At 40.9% G+C, this 19,540-nt stretch overlaps 1 protein-coding gene and 1 pseudogene across 4 annotated transcripts in view; both read left to right on the plus strand.

Annotated features, from left to right (window-relative positions):
* Positions 1 to 16,167, plus strand: part of IQGAP2 (IQ motif containing GTPase activating protein 2) — a 298,032-nt gene extending 281,865 nt beyond the window's left edge. For all 4 annotated transcript variants that reach the window (XM_045496003.1, XM_045496013.1, XM_045496004.1 and 1 more), the window contains 6 exons: positions 1,424 to 1,511; positions 3,622 to 3,834; positions 6,653 to 6,813; positions 8,778 to 8,915; positions 9,979 to 10,087; positions 15,215 to 16,167. In XM_045496003.1, the coding sequence (XP_045351959.1) occupies positions 1,424 to 1,511; positions 3,622 to 3,834; positions 6,653 to 6,813; positions 8,778 to 8,915; positions 9,979 to 10,087; positions 15,215 to 15,328 (823 nt within the window). In that variant the 3' untranslated portion in view covers positions 15,329 to 16,167. The remainder of the gene's footprint in view (positions 1 to 1,423; positions 1,512 to 3,621; positions 3,835 to 6,652; positions 6,814 to 8,777; positions 8,916 to 9,978; positions 10,088 to 15,214) is intronic.
* Positions 16,168 to 17,286: 1,119 nt separating this feature from the next.
* Positions 17,287 to 19,023, plus strand: LOC123607078 (annotated as a pseudogene).
* Positions 19,024 to 19,540: the final 517 nt, after the last annotated feature.

Here is a 19,540-nt window from a genome sequence, read left to right on the forward strand (position 1 = left end):
ATACATTCGTGATGATTGGTAGAAGGAGTAGTGTGAAGAGAAAACCAGACTTGGCTCTCTAAGCTACAGCCGCCTTAGAAACAGTGCCTTCGCCCACATGGCTGTAATCAGCTGTGTGTCCACCTTTGACTCTCGGAGGAGTATTTGTACATTCCCAGACAGCCTGTAAATCCCCAGAAGTGAAGGGTCATGGGCCAGAGGAAATGGCTATAATTGTTCTTCTCATATAGACTTGCAATAAATAAATGACAAAAGTGTTTACAGATGGTTTATTGGATTTTATCCTATTTTCAAAAATAATATATTTGGAATTAACCTTGAGGATTTTCTCTGTCATTTGCCCTGATGTTTCACGACAAGAACGATGTTTTGTTTTCATTTTCTAATTTTCATGCCATGTGAACATTTCCTGCTGTAGATGAAGGGGAAATATATCATCTAGTGATGTCGCACAGTGCCTTTGGAACTAGTGAGGTTAAATACCATAGAGCAGCAAAAAAAGTGAGACTTCTGTCATCAGTTAGACCTGTTGATAATTTTAGGCAGCTTCTGTTTATGTTTCCATTTTTTGGAAAGGAAGCTATCTCCACTATTTTTGCCACTCATGTAAAAGTACACAGACTTGACCTCTTGCCTTTTATGTTGAAATTTTTTCACATCATTACATAACCTGATCTTTTAGGAAGGGGTGGCTGACCACATCAAGGGACACATGGGAAAAAGTAGTGTGCTCTTAGCGCCTCCAGCTGAGTTTCCTAGCTATTGATGTTTCATTGAGCAGCTCTTCTCTTAGCTGCCCCAGGAAGACAAGGACACAAGCCTAGTAGTTAGCTTTTCCAAGGGACCTGAGGCTCTTGAACACTGTCCTCCCAGCGGCTCTGTCAGCCAGCAGCCAAAGCCCCCACAGCCCATCTGGAACCGCTCGCTCCCACGGGCCTTTACACCATTTCATAACTTTCTCAGAGCAGGAAAGGTAACATTTGGACTGGCTCCTAAAGGCTTAGAATGTATTAAACAGGCTCAGAAGCTTAAGCATTATTAAAGTCGGGAAAGAGGCAAGGGTACTAGATATCATTCCTGCATCCTCTGTGGTAACAGGACATATCGGCACCACTTGTCCATCCCACTCATCAATAATAGTCCCAGCCTACAAAGAAGGAAACGTGTTTAGATAAGGAATCCTATGACATACCTGTCCCTGTGTTACTGACACCATAATCCCACGACATCCAGTGTGTAAAACCCAGACTTCAGTTATCAAGCATTAGCGAACTTGCAGCAGCCTCAGAGCAGATGTGAATTTCCAAAAGACTTTTATTTTCAGGGATTATCTTTGTATGTGTTTGTGCACTCCCTCGGGAAAAGCAGATGGTTGTGCATCAGGACTGCTGTCTGAAAGTCTGTCTCTTCTCAATTTTGTAAGGACCAAAAAGCTGATCATTGATGTCATCCGGAACCAACCAGGGAACACACTGACAGAAATCTTGGAGACACCAGCAACTACAAAAGAGGTTAAGTAATTGGTCTTTGAATGTAATAAGTACCATGTGTGGAAGTTGACTTGACTGATCTTCATGTCCAGTGTTTACTGTTGTCTTGAAAACACTGTAAGTGACATGGTTTGAAAGTAAGGAATTTTATCTCTTACTCTAGCCAGCTGAGTTGAGTCATATATATGAAATCCCTATCCAAGGGAATGAAATAGAAAATGCAGCACCAAATTTATGCTGGATGTAATTTTGTCCTAGACTGTGAAGGTAGTTCTGGGTCAAAGCTTCTGAATGCTCATCGTAAACTTCATCACTCAGTGGGTGGGCAGGTAAGTTGTTACAAGATAGTTCTGGTCAATAGGATATAGGAAAATACCTCTCATGTTTTACACGTTGGCTAACTTGAAACAAACCAGTGTCTCACACATGAAAACTGTTTTCTAAATGCTTCAGGAGCAAATGTGTTCAGTCCGTCAGGTCAGAGCACCATTACCCTGGTGTAAGCAACTAAAGATTCATAACAATCTTGTGTTAAAATCTTTATCAGCATCTGTGAAAATACGTCATTGTTTATTTCACTCATTTTTAATGAAATTAATTCACTGTTACTGCTTTAGTTGTCAATAATTGTCACTCCCTGGAAAAAGTTAACAAAATTATCTAATTAGGTACTTCCTGGCAGAGCTACCCATAATTTTCCTGAGTCATTCTTTTTTTTTTTAAAGAGTTTACTTTTTTTTAATGTTTGTTTATTTGAGAGAGAGAGACAGAGAGAGAGAGAGGAAGCCCACTCACATGGGGGAGAGGCAGAGAGAGCGGGGCACAGAGGATCCAAAGCGGGCTCTGCACTGACAGCAGGGAGCCCAGTGCGGGGTTTGAACTCACGAACGGTGAGATCTTGACCTGAGCCAAGATCAAGAGTCGGATGCTTAAGGAACTGAGGCACCCAGGTGCCCCCTGCATCATTTTTAATTAAAGTGGTTGCCTCTAAGAAATGACTGTCAATTTTTAATTTTAAAAATATATAAAATAAAACTACAAGTGATCTGATGTTGGTTAATGTATGAATATTTTTAAACATTGTGAGTGGAATATTTTAATTTAGTAAGAGAATTTTAGTCCTTATTGAATATTTAATTTTTCCCCAAATGTCACTAAGAATGCTGCATCTCCTAGCTATATAATTCTGGGCACTTAGAAGTTTTTCTGAGCCTCAGTTTTCTCAGCTATAAAATGAGAATAATAATAGTGCTTAATTCACAGCAGTAAAAAATGAGTTAAAACATGTTAAGTGGGTAGAATACCTGACTCATATTAGATGTTCACCAACATATTAGGTGCTACAGTTGCTATTGTTATTTACTGCTCGCCTGGTTAACTATTCCTGTGTAGGTGATACTGATCTGTCATCTGGTAATACTTGTATCCTTAGACTTCATTTATTGTGTCAATCATCTAATGAAATGGGAAGATCACCAGTCTCCTTAGAAAACTTTATTTTTTTTTTTTAACATCCTGTCCAAATTCTATTCATTCATTTACTCTTCATTTATTTGGGAAATTAGTATGAGCTCGAATATTCTTATTCCATTTTGGTTCCAGAAAACCCTGCAGGTTTTTTCAGAGTTGGTAGTTTGAGAACTATTCCCTCATTAGAACAAAGGTCTCTGCCTTCCTGGCTTACAGATCTCCATAAATATGGCTGAGGTGTGAGAGTTCAGTCAGGTTCTGGATGTTCAGGGTGTTAGCTGTGTTTTCATGAATAATGTAGTCTTAGTTTCCTCAACTGAAGTCTCTAGCAGATGGAAATCCTTCCGTTCAGGGAATTATAAGACATCAGTTCCCCACTGGAGTATGTTTGTTACTAAGGTGATCTGTCATGTTTGCGCTAAAGGAGCCATTGAGAATTTTGCTCACAATAGGCCTGCCACCACTGCTATATTTCTCAAAAAAGATGAAATAATCCCTTCCAAAGACCTACTTCAAAATCCATGAGCACGTGCTGATTCTGGCCGTTGAACTCTGACCTGAGGACTTCTTTTATTTTGACATTAACTTGCCTTACACAGCTTATGAATTTGTGAGATGGGGGAATCAGAGAAAAGTCAACATCTTGATATTCCCTTTTCAGGAAGCAGATCATGCCAGAGACATGGAGAGCCGTGCGATTATAGATTCCCAGGCCCCAGAAGAAATGAAGCATAGCCAGTCTATGATTGAAGATGCACAGCTACCCCTGCAGCAGAAGAAGAGGAAAATCCAGAGAAATCTTCGGACTTTGGAACAAACCAGACATGTGTCATCCAAAAATAAGTACCAAGACATTCTCAATGAGATTGCCAAGGTTTTTGAAAATAGTATTCTTCCTTCTACACTTAGCAGACCAACACTGGCTAATCATTGGTCATATGCTGGGCAGTCTATGAGGTGACATAGTTGTAATTCATAGTTGTAATGCCATGGTCAATATTACAGATTTTTATTTGACTTTTTTAAAGGATCATTTGCTTTATTTTTTTTAACATTTATTTATTTATTTTGAGAGAGAGAGAGAGAGCATGCAACTGGGGGAGAGGCAGAGACAGGGAGAGAGAGAATCCCAAGTAGGCTCCACACTCAGCACAGAGCCACATGTAGGGCTTAATCCCACGACCATGAGATCATGACCTGAGCTGAAATCAAGAGCCAGACACTTAAACAACTGAGCCACCCACGGGCCCCAATATGACAGATTTTTAAGGGTTCCACACCCATTGATGACTTTTTTTTTTTTCGAAGTTTATTTATTTTGAGAGAACGAGTGGGGAAGGGGCAGAGAGAGGGGTGGACAGAGGGTCTGAAGCAGGCTCTGTGCTGACAGCAGAGTCTGATGTGGGGTTCGAACTCACAAACCATGAGATCGTGACCTGAGCCAAAGTCGGACACTTAACCGACTAAGCCACCCAGGTGCCCCAATAGATGACTTTTAATAGAGAAAAGTCACAACTTTTCCAAGTCATTAGGACATTTGACACACTAGAAATAAATGCTCAGGAAATGGAATAGACAAGTTTCATCCATACTTTTAAAACAATACCTACTCGTTTTGTGGGGTTTTTAAAAGATTTTTTTAGTAATCTCTATACTTAACATGGGACTTAAACCTACAACACCAAGGTCAAGAGTCACATGCCTCACTGACTGAGCCAGTCAGGCACTCCAATACCTACTAGTTTTTTGGTTTTGTTTTTCCCAATACCTACTCGTTTTAAAAACGACACTTCTGGGGCGCCTGGATGGCTCAGTTGGTTAAGTGTCCGACTTTGGCTCAGGTTATGATCTCGCGGTTCGTGAGTTCAAGCCCCGCATCGGGCTCTGTGCTGACTGCTTCGGATTCTGTGTCTCCCTCTCTCTCTCTGCCCCTTCCCGGTTCATGCTCTGTCTCTCTCTGTCTCAAAAATAAACAAAACATTTAAAAAAAATTTTTTTTAAATGACGCTTTTATGAGCGTTCTCTCTTGAGTTGTCATATAGCCCAATTGCTCTTAGGACCTGGCATTGAGATGATAACTCTTTGTCCCTGAGAATTTGCCTCTGAACAATTGACCCTAAATGCAGTTGAGACTTAGATGTTGCTTTCTGTTTTCTCCTCCCATATTTTAACAGTTGGGAAACTTCCTGAGAAAAGGATCTCAAATTAGTGTGAGGAAACATCACAGGATATGGCTGAGATCTGTTTGCCAAGGATAAGGAAATACATATTTGGGTCAAAGAACATTTCATTCTTTGCATCCAAACATGCAAATTAAAAATGGGTCTGGAGGTTCATAGCAGTTAAGTGATCAGAAAAAAAAAGGAAATTGTCTTAATTTCTTGGTGGAAAATCACCTCCATTTCTTTTTTCCGTGGAAAGTCATGGTCACTTTTGGCAATAGGCTTATTCCTCCTAGCCTAAGTGACTGTGAGTCAAGGGAAGTCACATTTCTTTCTACAGCCCTGGGGTGGAAAATATCTGTCTTTGCAAATATGTAGTAGAAAAATTAATGTTTTCGCCTTTTAAAAAAAGCTGTCATGCAGGTATCCTCCAAAAGATCTTGTTTAATGGACAATTTTTACACATACATGTGTATGTCTGTCTGGATTCCTAGGGGAATGTTTTTTAATTTGTCCACATAGGGAAAATAATATTAAACAAGCACCATTTTTATGATTTTCATGATTTACCAGTTAGAATTACAAATAAATCTTATGTCTTTAAGTTTAAACATAGCATAGCCCTTGTAATTTGTGAGTAACTTGAATGACGTGATGTTCTATGAACTGTATTCAAATCCAAGCAGTAGTCACCAAAGTTAAATCTTTCCAGTCAGCCTTGAGAGCTCAGTTGTTTTTGCAAGCCTTCAGAAATAGTTCCCAGATTAAAAAAAAGAAAAGAAAAAAAAAGAACTCTTTCCCAGATTAAAAAGTGCATTGTTTTTTTGTTTTGTTTTGTTTTTATTTCTAAAATGAATGCAGTAATTGCATGTAAACCTCTTCAGGTAAAGTATTCTTCAAAGTGTAATGTTGAAAACATTTTGAAGAAATTGCGATCTCCTACTGAAGTCTTCCTTATGCCCCTTGTAGAACACTATTTCATTTTATGGTCATTCTAAAAATGCTTCTCTTCTTTTCCATCAAAACAAAAATAAATTTTAGCATCTCTGGTAACATGAATTAGGGACCTTTGCCAGTCTGAAGTAAGCAAGGAAGGGGGGAGCACCTTAGTTTGCAGAGATTATGGAGTACCTGGCTGGTTCATTTGGTAGAGTATGGAGCTCTTGATCTTGGGGTCGTGAGTTGAAGCCCCAGGTTGGGTGCAGAGATTGCTTAAGCTAAACTTAAACCTATATGTATACACAAACACACACACACACACACAACTATATATATAATATATATATATTATAATATAATAAATCATATATAAAATAAATAAACGTGTATTATAAATTATGTTTATATAATATAAATTATATTTATATGTTATATATAAATATATATATAAAGATTAAGGTGACTAAGGGAAGTTACAGGTTAACAGTCACAAACAGTGACTTCATAGTCCACATTCTTCTTGTCCCAAATTGGCAGTGTCATAAATTAAACTTCTTAAATGTCATATCATAGCCTTTACTTGTTTTTTAGGACATTCGAAATCAAAGAATACATCGTAAGCTTCGAAAAGCTGAATTGGCAAAACTTCAGCAGACCCTGAATGCACTTAATGAGAAGGCGGCATTTTATGAAGAGCAAATTAATTATTATGACACCTACATAAAGACTTGCTTGGACAACTTAAAAAGACGGTATGTTAAAAATCATATATCCATTTGTAATGTCATGATTTATATGGGTGTCAATTATTTTACCCACTTGGATGATGGGGTTTGGAAGCAAACTCTTTGCTTTCTTTTATAACCAAAAAACTAGAATCTGGATTTTGTGATTTGCTACTGGGATCTAAGAAGTCAGGAGTGCATTGAGATACTTTTTAATTGCCCATCAGCATTGAAATTCATGTAGCTCGACCTGTTGTATTCTAAACAAGTAGCTTTATTTTTTTTTAAATGTCTATTTACTTTTGAGACAGAGAGAGACACAGCATGAGCAGGGAAGGGGCAGAGAGAGACACAGAATGTGAAGCAGGCTCTAGGCTCTGAGCTGTCAGCACAGAGCCCGACGCGGGGCTTGAACTCACGAACTGTGAGATCATGACCTGAGCCGAAGTCGGACGCTTAACCGACTGAGCCACCCAGGCGCCCCTCTAAGCAAGTAGCTTTAATGCTTGGGGAAGCACTCTCATTTTCCCTTTGGTCTCTTTTACTCAAAGAAGCCAAACACTATGATAAAAAAAAAAAATTGAAGCTACTCTTACTTTTTGAATATTTACAATAAACAATGTTAGGTAACCCCAGGTATTTGCTAATAGCAGAATGTGGCCTAATGATTTTAAAGTACTTAGTGCTTTTAAAACATTATCATTGATGGGGAACCTGGATGGCTCTGTCAGTCAAGCATATAACTTCGGCTCAGGTCATAATGTCACGGTTTGTGGGTTTGAGCCCCACGTCGGGCTCTGTGCTGACAGCTCAGAGCCTGGAGCCTGCTTCGGATTCCATGTCTCCTTCTAGACACACCTGTCCCCTGCTCAGAGTCTGTTTGTCTCGCTTTCTCAAAAATAAACGTTTAAATTTTTTTTTAATTATTATTGACATGAAAGACAAAATTTGGCAGTTCCCCATTACCCATTAGCATACATATTACAGATTTTTTTATACACAGCAGAGCCACTTTTAATGAGTATTCTTTGCTCCTTGTTGTCCTTCCTACTTACTAGACTGAGGCTGATACTAATCAAATTTTAATTACCCATTTAAATGTGTAGCATAATGTATTCATGCAGTAAGAAATGGTGCTGTATGGAATAATCAATTGCATTAATCACAGAAGATTTGATGAAGGGAAATAACCAAATTTAAACCTCCTTTATTTGGGCCCCACTAGTTCTGAATTTTAATTCATTGCCTTGAAGCCTGTAAATTACTGTATTCCTGGAGAAAGAAGTTGATCCAGCTAATAATACCCAGTGGAAATAAGGTTGTTAGAGGGCTGGGGTTTTTTTGTTTGTTTTTTTTACTTGCAGCCACTTGAAGGCATTTTACAACCTTTGCCGCTAATTAGGTGAGCTAGATTTGCGTTCTAATTCTTTCTTACATTGTGTGATCTATGACCGAGCCCAGTGAACTCTGGAACTTAAGTTTTCTCATCTTTAAGGTGGCAAGAGGAGTACCAGCCTCACAAGTGTTACTATGAGAGCTAAATGAAATCATAAGAAAGGAATTAATTGATTTCCAAGCACTATGGAAATGTTGATTTTACAAAGGTGAGGCAGTATTCAAAAAGCGCTTAGAACATGGCTGGCCACACAGTATTTATTCAATAAACTAAAACAGTCCTAGTAATACCTTTACTTAGGAGTATGCAGTTCATATTACGGAACCAAAGCTGCTTGTGACATGACTTACTATGGCCGCTTAGTTCAATATGCCTGAGAAAACAGAGTAAGTACTAGTCTGTCGGTCACTTTGTAAATAGCCTTCTCTTACATTTCAGCAGTGAGGTTTTATGGCGAGGGAAAATCACCACCTACTTTCACAAAATAAAGTTTCATACTCAGGGCGGTGGGGGCCAAGCGTGAACAGTGGTGGGCACCACCACAACCTCTGAGTTTGCCGTCATGACAACAGGTGGTTTATTCTTATTGTTTCAGAAATTCTCGAAGGTCAATTAAACTAGATGGAAAAGGAGAACCGAAAGGGGCGAAGAGAGCCAAGCCAGTGAGGTACACGGCTGCAAAGCTGCATGAGAAGGGGGTCCTGCTGGGGATAGACGACCTTCAGACAAACCAGTGAGTGTGGCCTGGAATCTGCACAGAATTACACATGCCCTCTAAGCATTCCCGTAAAATCTGACTCACTTCTTTTTGGTTTCCTGTGGCCTTTGAAGAGAGCTTCATTTGGTCTATCAAGGCTTACCCTTGATTACAGATGACAGGGCGGGGACGTACGTGTATTGTAATCTCTAGTCTGCCCATCAGAACTCGAGCATCAGTGCCGGGGGTTGTATGAAGTGCTGAGCAGGTCGTGTTTCCCATGGCTGGTCCAGTACATTTGGGTTTGCCAGCCTCCCCCTTCTCTCGGGAAAAACTGAGTCATAGCATTGAGAATGAAAAGCTGTCTTTTTGTCTTGATAGAGTTATTTACAATAGTATCTTTCTCACTTCAGAGCCGCAGACTATGTGTGCCAACACCTGGGTCAGAGCCACTCTAGCAGTGTGCTGCTGGTGTGTGTGTTTGATGTAGAGGAGAAAATGGAAACCCTCCTCCGCAGCCCCGCACTGGGTGCCAGAGGGTTCTCTCTTTTAAAGGAACTGTGAGCCTTGTGGCCCATCACTGTTGCAGGGAGCCACATTCACCATGTGCGCTCCTCTCTAACTCCTGCCCTCTCTCCAGGCCTGGCTTCTGTTCCGTTAATGGCAGCAAACCTTTTTCTCTCAACCATACTGACTCAGAGAAAATGCTTCTTCGTCTTTGTAGTTTCTATAGAAGTAACCATCTAAAACATTCAACTGGCGTCTCAGCAGTCTAAGTCACTATTTAATTCTCAGGATCTGCGAACCCCATTTTTCCAACTGTGTTTTAAGCTCTTTAAGAACAAGGACCCTATTTAATAGCATTTCTTCAGTAATAAAGCATCTACTTGGGTGCTCTAGGCAACAATCTCAACAAGAGCTATCAAACCTAGTTTTAATGAGCAGAGTGGGGAAGGGGAATGATGGGAGGTTGGGGAGGCTTCCTTAGGACTCTCGGGTGGACCTTTCCCTAAGCATGGTAATGTAGGATTCCGTTAACTAGTTTCAGCTTTACATATATAGTTGCAATTCCTCATGTGAATGTCCCTTTCTTCACTAGGTTTAAAAATGTTACATTTGATATCATATCTACTGAAGATGTGGGCATCTTTGATGTCAGATCAAAATTCCTTGGTGTTGAGATGGAGAAGGTACAGCTCAATATTCAGGTAAGCTGGGATTTCTGCAAAGTGGGGGTGAGTTTTATAATGTGCGGCGTGCTTCCCCTGGCTTGCCCTCTTCATGACAACACGGGGGTGTAACAGATGACCACTGCAAGCCTTATTTGCCAATATCGGCCTTTTAAGCTTTGATGATTTGTGGAAAGCTCTGATCTTTCAAAGTATTAGAACTTAAAACGCTTTTAGATGGCAAACCATAGCAGTCAGCTTTTCTAAGTCCTGTTTCCATTTTGATGCTTAGAGGGAAAAAAAATAGCATAAAAGTATTCAAAGCTATTAAGGCGAGAAAGTTTTCTTATTTTTACTTTTTTAATGTTTTTCTTTATTTTTTATTTATTTTATTTTTTGAGAGGGGGCGGTTTGTGAGCAGGGAAGGGACAGAGAGAGGGGGACAGAGGAACCAAAGTGGGCTCTGCACTGACAGCAGAGAGCCCGATGTGGGGCTCAAACTCATGAACTAGAAGATCATGACCTGAGCCAAAGTCAGATGCTTAACTGAACTAAGCCACCCAGATGCCCCAAAAGTTTTCTTTCATTAGGAACTTGGATTTCTTTGTAAGACTATATATCCCCAGGATTGGAACTTTACTGACCTCATTTCTGCTTCTTTCTCCTGCTTAGAATCATTTCTACGTTAGTTTATGAAATCTGTTAAATGCTTAGGCACATAAGACATGCAAAATAGTTATCTACAAGTAGAAAAATGGCGTCTACCGTCGGAATTATTGCTGTTTTCTCATGAGGACCATATTTAAGCCAAATAGACTTGAACGGAAGCTGAGACATCCAGTTTCTATGTCCAAAAACAAAAGGAGCAAGAACAACAATGACCAAAAAAAAGTGAAAGGAGAACACAGTCAAAGGCTTAAGATCATCTTCTGCCAAATTGATCCTCAGCATAGGATCAATTAAAAGATGTAATTGAGTTTTTCTTTTTCACGTGAGAGGTTTTCAGTGGAAATAACACCTATTTACATGGGTCCCAAACTACTAGTACAATGGTTCCCAGGTATTCTGTGTGTATCTACACAAACCATCTTGATGAGCCACTGCAAGGGACAAGTTCTAGCCTCCCTGCCTGCTGAGCCCCTGGCTGAGAACCCTGAAATCATTTCCCCCTCCTAGGAGCAGATGCCATTGCCCTTCTTTCCCCTCTAGCGTTGCTTGTAACTTACAAAAAAACAAAAAACAAAAAACTAAAGGAGTATGATAAGGGCCATTGAGATAATGGAGTGAGTTAGAGTCCAGAGAGAAAACGAAAGATAATGAGTAATTGTGAAAAGTATACATAAGTAAAACAGCTTTATTTTCTACCTTATTTTTAAACGCCAGTAAATGTAGCCATCTAACAGTTTAACTGAAAAGCTTGAGTTACTTTATGTACCATTTAGATAAATACGGGAAGAGTAAAGAGAGTGCTGCTAGGGATGTGCCTTCGTTAGTCATTCTTCTTTAGAAGTGGCAAAAACGTATCATGTGTTTGTCAAGAAGGAAATGACCCGAGACCAATCAGCATCAACTGGACGGATGAATCCCAAGTGACAGGGACACACCTGTTCAGAGAGGCCTCAGGAATTCCAGGGCACTTCCTTTGAACACTGGTGCAAATACCAAGCTTCATTTGCTCCTTTGTTAAGGTTTCAGCATGCGGTAGGATTAACTCTACATGCCATTCATCTGTACACAGAATTGATTGTGAAATGTTACTCCTTCGCTGCATACAGATAACTCATACACCCCAGATTTTTAAAGTCATGAACATGTCACCAGGGCTAACTACATAACTTGTGGGGCTTGGTACAGAATGAAAAGGTACAGCCCCTTATTCAGAATTATTGAGTGTCTCAAGATGGTGAGAGCAGAGCATTACACTCTGTACAGGTTGAATGCCCCAGCAGCCAGCCCAGTGTCTAACAGCTAATAAAGTCAGACTTCTGTTTATATTTATGGCTTTCAGACAATTACATTAACAAGTGAATTACCTGATGGCCAGGTCTTTAGTGTGAGACAAGAACTGGCAAAAGGACAGAAATTTCCAAGAGAACTAAGGGAGATCCCTTCTAACATTATGTTTCTGGGTCTTCTTCTCCCCTCCTTCCTCACTTCCTAAATATTATGTCGTAATTGTATCCTGCAGCTGTCGGCAGTATACCTAACAGGTGGGTGTGACTTAAGATGTTCTGCTCCCACAAATAATGTTCAGTGTTTATCAAGGGCTATGGGGTTGACGCCGTTCCCTTCCCAGATGAAGAGCTGAGGTCCAGGGAATTCATTATACAAGAGGCAGCTGGAGTCCAAATTGTTCATCAGTCTGCTCCATTGCCCCTCGCCCAGGATTACAGTTGATCTTGACAAAGCATGGGCCCCTACAAATGGCTTGTGGACTTTGATCTCCTATGTCAAATAGCACCCTTGTGAAATTAGCAGTGTTGTCCCAATTTACACAAACAAAACAACTTCAGAGAGGTGGTGTGATGTCGCAGGGTCATAAGATAGCAAATGGCGGGGCTAAGTCTCAAATCTGATCTTCCATCCACAAGTACAATCATTATCATTGCTCCCCACCTTAGGGGCCCAGCTGCTTCCCCTGCAGACACCTACAGGTGTCTCTCACTTTGAGTACAGTTGGAGGAATGTGAGGAGGTGGAGGGGAACGCTGGCAACAGCTAAAGTTCTCTCAAAGATGATTTCAACTTGTGCAGGTGGCCTTGCTTAATAGAGATACAAGGCATTATCATTAAGAACCAAGAAGTTTCCTGGGGTGCCTAGGTGGCTCATTCAGTTGAGCATCCAACTCTTGATATCAGCTCAGGTCATGATCTCATGGGATGTGGGATCGAGCCCCACATCAGGCTCTGTGCTGATAGTGCAGAGCCTGATTGGGACTCTCTCCCCCTCTCTCCCTGCCTGCCTCTCTCTCTCTCTCTTTCTCTCTTTCTCTATCAAAATAAATAAAACATTAAAAAAAAAAAAAAAAAAAAAACAAGTTTCCAGAGCTAGGAACAAAAAAACGATGCCCGGGTATTAGTCTAGGGCAGTTCAAGAATGATATCTTCTATTTGGGGAAGCCCCCCTGTTCTGTGTTATTGTGAGACATTGCTCCTTAATCTCATGCATATGATTAGTGTGACCCAGTTACTAATTCTAGCAAGAGTTGATGTCCTTTGATTATGTGGTGGCAGTGAAACATAGAATGATAGACCGACGTGAGAATAAGGGCTTGTTCTCAGTGCAGGAACACAAAGTAGTCTAGATCAGGAAAGACTAGCTTTGTACACTGCTCTCCAAATTGCAGTCCACAACTTCAGTAAATAACATGAGCATTTATCCCCACTTTACATACTTATTTATAAAGTATACATGTTCATGCTGACAGCTCAGAGCCTGGAGCCTGTTTTAGATTCTGTGTCCTCCCCTCTCTCTGCCCCTCCCGCCCTCATGCTCTGTCTTTCTCTCCTCCAAAAATAAATAAAAACATTAAAAAAAATGTTTTTGTTTTTTTATTTTTATTTTTTTTTTATTTTTTTTTTAAATTTTTTTTTTTCAACGTTTATTTATTTTTGGGACAGAGAGAGACAGAGCATGAACGGGGGAGGGGCAGAGAGAGAGGGAGACACAGAATCGGAAACAGGCTCCAGGCTCTGAGCCATCAGCCCATAGCCTGACGCGGGGCTCGAACTCGCGGACCGCGAGATCGTGACCTGGCTGAAGTCGGACGCTTAACCGACTGCGCCACCCAGGCGCCCCTAAAAAAAAAAAAAAAAAAAAAAAAAAAAAATGTTTTTAAATAAAGTATACGTGTTCCTACTACTAGACTCAAAATATACTTTGTAAAATATATACACAAAATGTAAGTGTTTAAAGAATGAGAGAAAATACTAAATGGGAGTTCTCATACTCTTTTTGCTCCCCAAGGGATAGCCTTGCTCACTTCACTTTAGAAAACACCACTGTTCTTGCGGCACCTGGGTGGCTCAGTTGGCTCAGGTCATGATCTTAAGGTTCATGAGGTTGAGCCCCATATCAGGTGAGCTCGACTCCCTCTTCAGATAAGCCCCAATTCTCTCTCTCCCCTTCTCTTTGCCCCCACCCCTCTCCCTTCCCCTCCCCTCTCTCTCCCCCTCTCTCACTCGTGCCCTCTGCCTCAAAAAAAAAAAAAAAAGAAAAAGAAACACCACTGTAAAAAGAAACACCACTGTCTAAAGGATATGCCCCATCCTGCTGGATTATCTGTATTTTGAATGTTTCAATTAAAATTATAATTATGGGGCTGCCTGGGTGACTCAGTCAGTAAAGCATCTGACTCTTGATTTCAGCTCAGGTAATGATCTCAGGGTCCTAAGATCAAGCCCCATATGGGGCTCTGCGCTGGGCATGGAGCCTGCTTCAGATTCTCTCCCTCTCCCCCTCCCCCTCTATGTGCAAGCTCCCTCTCTCTAAAATAAATAATTTTTAAAAGTTACAGTTACGTATCTGATATTAACTTGATGATGGTTTTCTTTCATACAGTGCTCATCAGTTCTAAAAATCTGTTTTCTTTCATTTTGGTAGGTGCTTCTCAAAGTATGGCACTCAGACCATCAATACCATCATCACACGGGACCTTGTTAAAATGCATATTCTTGGGCCTTACCCCAGAGCTACAAAGTCAGAACTTCCAGTGCATGGGGCCCAACAATCTGTGTTTTAACTAGCTCGTGTTTTTAACCAAATGATCCCGATGCACACTGAAACTTAAGAACCTCCACAGAGGTCACTAGGTCAACTGAATCTATTTTTGTTGACAGATTCTTTTTTTTTTTTTTTTAATTTTTTTTTCAACGTTTATTTATTTTTGGGACAGAGAGAGACACAGCACGAACGGGGGAAGGGCAGAGAGAGAGGGAGACACAGAATTGGAAACAGGCTCCAGGCTCTGAGCCATCAGCCCAGAGCCTGACGCGGGGCTCGAACTCCCGGACCGCGAGATCGTGACCTGGCTGAAGTCAGACGCTTAACCGACTGCGCCACCCAGGCGCCCCTGTCGACAGATTCTTCTAGAATGTTTTTTTAAGAATGTTCTTAAGCACGCAAAAGGTTAAATTTGAGATTTAATGATGTCCCTTACACTTTCAGGATTTACTCCAGATGCAGTATGAAGGCGTAGCTGTAATGAAAATGTTTGATAAGGTTAAAGTGAATGTAAACCTTCTCATCTACCTGCTGAACAAGAAATTCTATGGAAAGTGAAGTGCCTACAGAAGTGTCATGGAATCCGTATCACCTGGATTGAGATGAATCTGCTTAATATTTTTGTTGTTAAACATGATTGAAATCACTGCTTACAAATGTGTGGGTTTTTTTTTTTTTTTTCTTAAATGACCAAAACTGTTCTGAAGAACGTACCCATGTGCCTTTTTGATAATTTGATACTATGGTAGAATAATACAAGAAATGAATTGATGGAAACACTTCCACGTTATGCTGTGGTATAGGTACTCTGACTTAAAACTTTGGCACTCTGTGATTTGTTTTAAAGTAGGGAGAAAATAAGTTTAGCTGACTTAGAGACGAATCTGTAGACCTATTTTCCTATGAAAAAATAATTTTAAATGTCCCGTTTGAATAATGTCATCCTTCATAGATTTTTTTCCTTTGGAGAAATGGAAACCTAATTATTTGTAATGAATTATTTACACAGATACTTTGTTCTAAGCCCTGCCTTCTGGGAGTTACCAATTTTAAAGAACTTTTGTGCAATTCAAAATGAAGTTTTTATAAGTAATTGAAAGTGACAGTACAATAACACTTTCTGTATAAAATTATATATTTTATGTGATTTATTCCTACTAAATGAAGTGCACTACTGCCTTGTGGTAAAGGCTCTTGTTCCCAGAGCCTTTCAGTGACTAAGGAGCACCATGGATAGCGAGCTTAAGCCCCCACCTCCGCCCCTCACAGTTTATTTGAATACTTCAATTGTGCCTCTCAATTTTTTGTAATGCAATAAAATCAGTATCTAGATGGTTTTTAAATGTATTCTTTGAAAATTGTTTTATGTAAAATAAATGTTAACTGAAGTACATGAATTGGACTTTTTAGGTGTCCTAATACTAAATCATTTTGTGGGTAGAAGGTTCTTGGTGGGGCTTACCAGGAAAAGAAATAACGTGTCGACAGCTGTACTTGTTAGGGTGCAGACTAAAAAGCTGTAACCGAGGGATTACAAAACCCTGTGGCTGGGGGGCCCAGTCGGTTACACATCCTTTCAGCTGTTACTGAAATAAGAGAGAAGTTGGTTTTTGTCAGATTCATCAGTTCAGAGGTAAGTGAGCAGGCTTACAAGATTGTTTAGAGACCCAGGCTGGCCACTTGGCTCTGTCTTTATCACTGAAGGGAGAAAAAAGTCCAGGGCATGCCATTTTGTTTTAAGTAATTTGAGTCACTTCTCACATCTGATTGACCAAAACTTAGTCATGCAGCCACAGCCAGCTTCAATAGAGCCTGGGAAATAAGATCTTTTAATCAGGCAGCCCTGTTCTCAATTAAAAGCTGAGGTGGGGCACCTGGGTGGCTCAGTCCTTTAAGCTTCTGACTCTTGGTTTTGGCTCAGATCGTAATCTCGCAGTTCGTGGGTTCTAGCACCGCATGTGGCTCTGCACTGACAGTGTAGGGCCTGCTTGGGATTCTCTATCTCTCTCTCTCCCTCTCTCTCTCTCTACCCCTCCCCTTCTCTCTCTCACTCTCTCAAAAAACTAAAAAAAAAAAATTTTTTTTTTTAAACTGGGGTACGAGAGAGGTGATACTATTAATAAAAGAAAGAGTGATTCCTGGGGACAGGTTAGCTAGCTATCTTCATGACAGTAGTGATTCAGACTCTCAGGCTGGAGCCCCCTGATACTTGGGATTCTGTTTATTCATTCAACAGGCTTTATTTTTCATAGGGATTACAAAATATTTCTCAGTGTAACTTAAGATCATTTAACAAAAATGAACTTTAAGTTTAGTGTGAGATCAATAGAATTTGGAAATTACAAATTTTTCAACTTTTTTTAATCTTTTGAAAGAGATCAGAGGGGGGCGGAGAGGGGCAGAGAGAGGAGAGAGAGAATCCCAAGCAATCTCTGTGTGCTGTCGCTGCAGAGCCCAACATGGGGCTCAATCCCACAGACCATGCGATCACGACCCAAGCCAAAATTAAGAGACGTTTAACTGACTGACTGAGCCATCCAGGCACCCCAGAAAGTTCAAATTTTCAAAAGTAGAATCTGCCACTTTAGTGATTATGTCCAGCTGTACATATTTTTAGCAAAGAGAGCAAGTCTACGCTACTGGTCATCTGATCTACAAATGTGGTGGGATCGACAAAAGAACTATCAAAAAATTTGAGGAGTCTGCTGAGATGGGAAAGGGCTCCTTCAAGTATGCCTGGGTCCCAGATAAACTGAAAGCCGAATGTGAACGTGGTATCATCATTGCTATCTCCCTGTGGAAAGCAAGTCCTGTGTGACTACCATTGATGCCCCAGGACACAGAGACTTTATCAAAAATACGATTACAGGCACATCCCAGGCCGACTGTGCCGAGCTGATCGTTGCTGATGTTGACGAATTTGAAGCAGGTATCTCCAAGAATGGGCAGACCCGTGAGCATGCCCTTGTGGCTTACACGCTGCGTGTAAAACAACTTGTTGGATTCTACTGAGCCACCCTACAGCCAGAAGAGATACGAGAAAATCGTTAAGGAAGTCAGCACCTACAGTAGGCAAATTGGCTACAACCCCGACACAGTGGCGTTTGTGCCAATTTCTGGTTGGAAAGGTGACAACATGCTGGAGACAAGTGCTAACACGCCCTGGTTCAAGAGATGGAAAGTCACCCGTAAAGATGGCAATGCCAGTGGAACCACACTGCTTGAAGCTCTGGATTGCATTCTGCCACCAACTCGTCCAACTGACAAGCCCTTGCTGCTGCCCTTCCAGGATGTCTACAAAATTGGTGGCATTGGTGCTGTCCCTGTGGGTCGAGTGGAGACCGGTGTTCTTAATCCAGGCATGGTGGTCACTTTTGCTCCAGTCAATGTTACAACTAAAGTAAAGTCTGCTGAAATGTACCAGGAAACTCTGTGTGAGGCTCTTCCTGGGGACAACATGGGCTTCAATGTCAAGAACCTATCTTTCAAAGATGTCCATCGTGGCAATGTGGCTGGTGATAGCAAAAATGACCCACAATGGAAGCAGCTGGCTTCACGGCTCAGGCGATAATCCTGAACCGTCCGGGCCAAATCAGTGCTGGTTATGTACCTGTGCTGGACCGTCACATAGCTCACATCGCCTGCAAGTTCACTGAGCGGAATGAGAAGATTGATCATCATTCTGGAAAAAAGCTGGAAGATGGTCCCAAGTTCTTGAAATCTGGTGATGCTACCATCATTGATATGGTTCCTGGCAAGCCCATGTGTGTTGGGAACATCTCTGACTCTACTCCTCTGGACCGTTTTGCTGTTCATGACATGAGACAGATGGTTGCTATGGGTGTCATCAAAGCAGTGGACAGAAGGCAGCTGGAGCTGGCAAGGTCACCAAGCCTGCCCAGAAAGCTCAGAAGGCTAAATGATTATTATCCCTAATCCCTGCCACCCCAGTCTTAATAAGTGGTGGGAGAACAGTCTCAGAACTGTTGTGCCAATTGGCCATTTAAGTTTAATAGTAAAAGACTGGGTAATGATAACAATGCACCATAAAACCTTCAGAAGGAAAGGAGAACGTTCTGTGGACCATTTGCTGTGTGTGTGTGTGTGTGTGTGTGTGTGTGTGTGTGTGTGGCAGTTTTGAGTTATTAGTTTTTAAAATCAGTGCTTTTTAATGGAAACAACTTGACCAAAAAATCTGTCACAGAATTTTGAGACCCATTAAAACAAAAGTTTAATGAGAAAAAAAAAAAAAAGAGGAAATGCTCTGTCAAAATGCTCGCTATCTTAACAGTTTGTGAATGTGTACATTTTTGTAATGCGTTAACCTTAACACAGACCTGCATACCTAAAAGGAATCAAATAAACATGCATCTTGTGTAGGGCCCATCTTGTGAAGAAACCTCATCTTCCCTGCAGTTACAGTACGTGAGGAACAGGATCCAGGGACAGTGGGAGGTGGATTAAGCTTCCTCCTCTGTGCTCCAGGAAAGATTTTTAGTGGAAATGTGTAGAAGGAGCCAGAGTTAAGGAAAAATGTTTAGAGGCAAAAGCTAACGTTTCATAGTATTTCTGAAGGGAGTTTGTCTTATTCCGAGACTGAGCATTATGCTTGAGTCTTAACTGTATTAATATATACCTTCGTATCATGCCAGTACCGTCGAGGAAAGCAGTGCGTGTTTTCTCTCCCTTGGCCCACATGGTAAGGCTATTGTTTTTTGTTCTTAATTTTTTTTCAATGTTTGTTTTTGAGAGAGAGCATGGGGAGGGGTG

This window comes from Leopardus geoffroyi, chromosome A1 (genome assembly GCF_018350155.1).
Source record: "Leopardus geoffroyi isolate Oge1 chromosome A1, O.geoffroyi_Oge1_pat1.0, whole genome shotgun sequence".
NCBI lineage: Eukaryota > Metazoa > Chordata > Mammalia > Carnivora > Felidae > Leopardus > Leopardus geoffroyi.